This window comes from Nansenia antarctica, assembly GCF_963989245.1.
Source record: "Nansenia antarctica genome assembly, chromosome: 2".
Lineage (NCBI taxonomy): Eukaryota > Metazoa > Chordata > Actinopteri > Argentiniformes > Microstomatidae > Nansenia > Nansenia antarctica.
In genome coordinates, this window is record NC_137675.1 from 3,918,266 (window position 1) to 3,924,518 (window position 6,253).

At 46.4% G+C, this 6,253-nt stretch overlaps 1 protein-coding gene across 3 annotated transcripts in view; it reads right to left on the reverse strand.

Moving 5' to 3' along the window:
• LOC308151498 (bifunctional apoptosis regulator-like) overlaps positions 1-5,080 on the reverse strand; it is a 9,413-nt gene extending 4,333 nt beyond the window's left edge. Inside the window, exons 1-6 of one of the 3 annotated variants that reach the window (XM_080524374.1) lie at positions 5,072-5,080; positions 3,413-3,747; positions 2,861-2,959; positions 2,445-2,544; positions 1,336-1,505; positions 228-372 (exon numbers count right to left, since the gene is read on the reverse strand). In XM_080524374.1, coding sequence (XP_080380500.1) covers positions 228-372; positions 1,336-1,505; positions 2,445-2,544; positions 2,861-2,959; positions 3,413-3,738 — 840 coding nt within the window. In that variant the 5' untranslated portion in view covers positions 3,739-3,747; positions 5,072-5,080. Of the gene's footprint in view, positions 1-227; positions 373-1,335; positions 1,506-2,444; positions 2,545-2,860; positions 2,960-3,412; positions 3,748-4,440; positions 4,577-5,071 lie in introns of those variants that run through there. The other 2 variants (XM_080524372.1, XM_080524373.1) reach the window with 2 other exon arrangements.
• Positions 5,081-6,253: the final 1,173 nt, after the last annotated feature.

The window sequence follows — 6,253 nt, forward strand, 5'->3', positions numbered from 1 at the left end:
GACGGACACACACACACACACACACACACACACACACACACAGAGACACAGACACACACAGGGAACCATTTTAAATAACTAACTAACTAACTATGCTTAGAGACACACACACACAAACACACACACACGCGCGCCGCACGCACGCACGCACGCACACACGCACACACGCGCACACACACACACACACACACACACACACACACACACACAGCAGGGTGCGTCAGTACCTTGTACTCCCAGAGGTTCTGGGGGGGTTTGACCCCCAGGGTCTTGACCCGGTCCAGCTCGGCCAGGATGGCCCGTCTGTGGGCCTGGTTCTCCATGGCGAAGGGCAGCCGGGCCATCTCCTCGTCCCCCAGCATCAGCAGCAGCCTGGACCGGACCAGAAACCCATCTTTTTAATATTGCCTTTAAATTACTTCTTGCTCTCTCTCTCTCTGGTGTGCCGACACCATCCTGCTCTCTCTCCTTCTCTCTCTCCCTCCCTATCCTCCTCTCTCCCTATTGCTGTCAACCAAAAGGTAAACAAAACAGCCAGAGTATTTATAATCTAATAAGAGGCATAAATTGATCCATATCAATTTATAACATAATTATAATTGAATATTGGATTGCTGTGGGCAATGCAGTCAGATAATGTCATTTTGACTTTACTCTCTCAGCTGAAAGAAATCTATAAAAAACAGACATTTCCAATGCTTCAATCCACTGTCCATGTACTGTAAATATGCCATTATGGTATTACCATAAAGCCCAATGCTAGCAGGATAAGAAAGATAGTATATCTACTTTAAGTAAAATAATAAAGTGCCTCCGGTTAGCTCTTTAGCTGGCAAGTGTGCAGCAGACTAGCTCATCTAATCACCTCTGAGCTAGCTAGCTAGCTTGCTAGTTCTTTGACACTATTTACACCATGAAACTATAGTCAGACACTTTCTAGTCACAATAATAACGACCCATTTTAACCAACTTTCTCTGTCAGAACATTTGCAATTATATTTGCTAACGTTTCAACTTTCTTAGTTACTTTCCATCTGCAGACATTTCACCCGGCAAAAACTCTCGCGTCTCGCGCACACACTCGCGCAAAATCTTGTATTATTCTCCAACGCGGCACAGTGCGAAGCGCAGTGTGGAGATAGATCTTCTTCTTCTTCTTCTTCTTCTTCTTAAAACAATCCGTTGCAGAAAAGGATCAAGGGCATCGTCCACACACAACCCACTCCCGATGTCATCGCAGGGGACCACAAAGGGCCGAAGAGACGAAAGGTCGTAGGTCAAGGACAAAACAGGTAAAAAAAAACAACAACACAAAAACAGTTGTTTTTTCCGTACCGTCCGTTCACGTTCTCGTGCAGGAAGTGCTGTGTGTAGAGCGAGGCCCAGGGCCCCAGGTGCTCCAGCCAGGACACCACCTCCCCCGGGGTCCACCTGGACACGGGCTTACTGACCAGCAGCTCCTGGTCCCCCTCCCCGCTGCTCCAGTGGTACACCAGCAGCATCACCTGGTGGACGGGAGGGGGAAGGACAGGCGCCAGAAATTAGATCTGTGATTCCAGATCAGATTTAATTTAATTTAAAAAAAACTAAAACATGTATAGACACATAAACTTAAAGACACATAAACGACGATTAACTCGGATATGTATTTTCTCCTCACTTCTCCCCTAACCCTGCCACCCCCCCTCCCCCCCCTGGACATTGCTGCGTTACTGTGTTCCCCGTTCGTTAACTCTGTGTTCTACGTGCTCATGTTATCTGTTGCTTGTTGTTACTTTGTTTTCAGTTTTTTCCCATATTGTCAGCGCTATATAAATATAATGAATTATTATTATTATTACTTAACATGTGAGTAAAAATGTTATATCTTAATACCTACATGTCAGGACCCTCCTTTCATGACTTTTCCTAGATATGTGCGTTCTACCACCCAGTATCCTTGCATTTTCACTTACATGTTTGTGTAAATAGCAGCTTAGCATTGAAAAGAGCTCTTTTAGTAGGTAAAAAAGGCATGGCTGTTCTAGTGTTCAGCGATGCAATAAGACGTTGCATCTGACACTGAAGGTGCCGATAAAAATAGAGAGTGGAGGGTTTGGGAGTCGGGGCGCAGACGTGAAGAGACACCAGGGTGACAGAGCAAGACCCCGGCACACACACACACGCACGCATGCACACACGCCCACACACGCCCACACACACACACACACACACACACACACACACACACACACGCTGCCACGCATGCAGACACACACAGACGTTGCCCTCTGCTGCCACATGGGCTAAATAAACAAACACACACACACACACACACACACACTCCAAACACACATACACGCCAAACAAACACACACACACACACACACCCCCACCCTTGTGAGGGCACTGTATACACACACACACACATACACACACACACACACACACACACACACACTTACAGCCACACAGGTCAGAGCGGTGAGTACTCCAGAGAAGAAGCTTCCGGCTCCTCTGCGCTGGTTGGGTCTGGGCCCCGCGCCTCTGGCCTCGTCTCCATACCTGCAGGAGGGTTAGGATCACACACACACACACACACACACACACCCTGCTCATCTCCATATCTACAGGAGGGTTAGGCACAACACAGGAACATCACCAATACACACACACACACACACACACACGCACGCACGCACACACACGCGTTTGTTCGTAAACACGCTCTGTGTAAGTCTGCTCCGAGCGCTCTGGTTTCAACTGAAATCAGTTCATTCCTGAACGGTCAGAGCACACCCCCGCCGGGTGCGCTCTGGCTCTCTCAGAGCGTATTTACGAACGCACCCTCTGACGTCAGGACCCCGTCCCTCCCTCATACCTCTGGAAGGCCAGCAGGCTCTGGGAGATCTTGGGGTTCTGTTGGATCTCTGCTCTCCTCCTCCTCACCACGTCAGAGAACAGCTTGTCTGCAGCATCCCTGGAGCAGGGGAGAGGAGGAGGAGGAGGAGAAGGAGGAGGAGAGGGGAGAGGAGGAGGGCAAGGGAGGAGGTTAAGAAGACCATCACCCTGGCTGAAGAAAATACCATATTCCAAACAGCTGATTAAAAAAAAACAACAACAATGTTTTCTTTGTCTAAAGTGTAATGCCCTACCCCATGGAGAGGAAGCACTAGCATGCTGCTCTACAGGCAAACACATACCGTACACAGAGCTTGTTGTTGCTCGTTAGAATACCTGTTACAGGTATGTTAGGGGGTAGTGGTGGTCTAGTTGGATAGCGAGTTGAACTGGTGATCAGAAGGTCATGAGTTCAAATCCCACCTAGTGGGAACACCATCACTAGTGGGCCCTTGAGTAAGACAGGAAGACACTGTCCCTGTAATCTGTAATAATAAGTCGCTTTGGATAAAAAGTGAAAGGTAAAAGGTACCTGAGCAGAATGTTCACCTTGGGGAAGCCCTCCCACTTCTCCCGGCACTCCGGACACTCGTTCTTGCGCGACGACTCCCACCAGAGTGCCAGACAGTGGCGGCAGAAGCTGTGACCGCAGGTGAGGGTGGTGGGGTTCACCAGGATGTCGTAGCAACAGTGGCACGCAAACTCGTTCTCCGAGATTACGTTGTTGGCGGACCGGGGGTAAGGGGGGTCGGCGGCGGCGGTGGTGGTATCTGTCGAGGAAGAGGAGGGGAGGGGGTCGTCCGTGAACACGCCGAGAGCGCTGTCGCCATCCCTCTTCATCTGGGAATGCTGTATCATTTGGGGGGTCTACGGGGAGAGGGAGAGAGAGGGAGAGAGAGAGACAGAGAGAAGGAGGTTAGGGGTGAGTGACTGAGGGAGATGGGAGGGTACTACTGTGCACTTTGACATCACCTGGGCCCTGACGTCAGATCAGTTCAGTTAATAATAGCACATGTTGTACAGTTCTGACGGTAACTTCAAGGTGTGCACCGTGCATGCATTAGTGCCTCGTAATCTATATGAACTATGGACTCTATGGTCTGTGTGACCCAACCGAAAAAAATGTCGAAATAATAATATGCATTTGTTGGTTGAAGAGGACGTGCAGTTTCCATCCTACCCTTTCGATTTCTCTCGTTTTAGTCGAAGCTGCATTGAACTGAATGGGAAACGCGTTGGAATTCATCAATGATATCCTAAGTTTTCCTGCACAGCAGCACAGTAGCAACCAGATAGCTAGCTAAGCTAATCAGGAAATGCACCAGACCTCAGATGAACAACACCCCCAACACAAACTCACAACCCCTTCAACAGATCATGCTTAAACTGCAAAAACACGGAGTTGTTAAACAAAGACACTGTAGAAATGAAGCCACTTTTTAGTAGCTGTCTGGTCTAATGTATCCATGGCTACGCAGCTAAGCTAGAGCTAATGTTGCTAGTAGCGACCTGACGTTGGACAACAGTTTAAATGTGTGTAAGCAACAACATGACACGTACACGTCTACAGTCGTTACCTCGGGAATAAACGTAGGTGGAAGATCACATCACAGCCTTTTAGTATAAATCTGCTTTAGTTTGCTAGCTGCTGCTGCTGCTTGACATTATTTCCCCCGATTAGCCACTACCCGCCCACTTCCTGGAGGAACGCCCACACGCCGTCATCATCACGCGAGACTCACGGTGTTGGCAGGGTTGCCAGATGGGGCGGTTCCCGCCGATTGGGCTACTTTTGATCACACTGGGCCGGAAAAAATGCATTTGGGCGGGTTGGGCTGGATAAAGATAAATAGCATTTAGGCGGTATCAATATGTCAGTGGCGGACAGTTACAAAATGCGTTAAGTTAAAATACACACCCTAGTTAGCTGTATACAATGTATAGGTTTTCATTTTATTTGACAAACATCATTGGTAACAGACATACAGTTTAGGGCCAGGAGATGGGCACCTGCCCAATAGTAATTAGCGGTTTTCTGACAATAATAGGTTTTGGGCTAGTGGTTTTTGGTGGATTTAGCGGTTTTTAGGCTGTGGTTAGGCTGGAAATTGTCAATCCCATCTGGCAACCCTGCATGCGGAAGTCAGGTAACCATAAACTTGTAAACTTGAGGTAAAGAAGTTAAACACACCGCTAGGAACAATAGAAGCAGCCACACATGCCGCCGATTAATCAAGTCCACCGATTAATTAAATAAAGAAAGAAGTGACCGTAATTAGAGTTCCCGGTTGCAGGAATTACTCAAGGGGGAAGACATTATGTAGTTCATCTATTTCCATACGGAGTCCCTGGGCTGTGTAGGTTGTGGCTGATCGCGGTCAGGCATCATCCTCTTCATCCTCTTCGTGACACACCGGTCGAGAGTCGTCGCTCCCGGTCCCACCGTGGTCCTCGAGTGGGCGGAAACACCGTCACGTAAACACCGTCCATGGTCTCAAGCTGCAGCTGGGATAATAGACACAGGTAACCTTATAATAATAATAATAATAATAATAATAATAATAATAATAATAATAATAATAATAATAATAATAATAATAATAACAATAATACATGTGTATAGCACTTTTCCCTGCAAACGTTGCAGCTCAAAGTGCTCCAATCATTATATAAATAATCATAATTATGGGAAAAGGGAAGAATTCTCAAGAATGGGGAAAAAATGTCAAGGGAACTCCGAACGAGATTGATCCAATTCAAGATTATTAACAGAATCTACTGGACACCATCCAGGCTACATAGAGTGGGTCTGGTTGACAGCTCGGAGTGCTGGAGGTGTAGTGACAGGAATGGTACTCTAGTGCATATGCTTTGGGGATGTCCAAAAACCCAGGAGTTTTGGCTAGCCATACATGGTTTTCTGGAAAAAATTGCCGGCCTTGACATTCCGTTCACCCCCAGTCTTTTTATTTTGGGTGACCCCACAGCATTAAGTGCTGTACTTCACCTTTATGTTTTGTTGTGTCTATTTTTTGTCTTTTTAATTTATTGTTCAATGTCAACTGTTACTTATGATGGATGTCTGTTCATTGTCTGTTTATTGAAAATAAAAATAAAAACTATTAATCATAATTGAATAATTTAGTTATTTAAAGGCAATATTAAAAAGATGGGTTTTTAGTCTTGACTTGAACATATCTGCTGAGGTTGCATCCCTAATGTAAACTGACAGTGCATTCCACCATCTGGGTGCATAAAATGAGAACTGTTATGAAATTCTATTTTTCTATACAGTTTTTATACTACCGATACAATGTGTCAGAGTTAGAACTCTCTTTTTTGTGTGTGTAGCAAAACTAGGCCCACTTGTCTA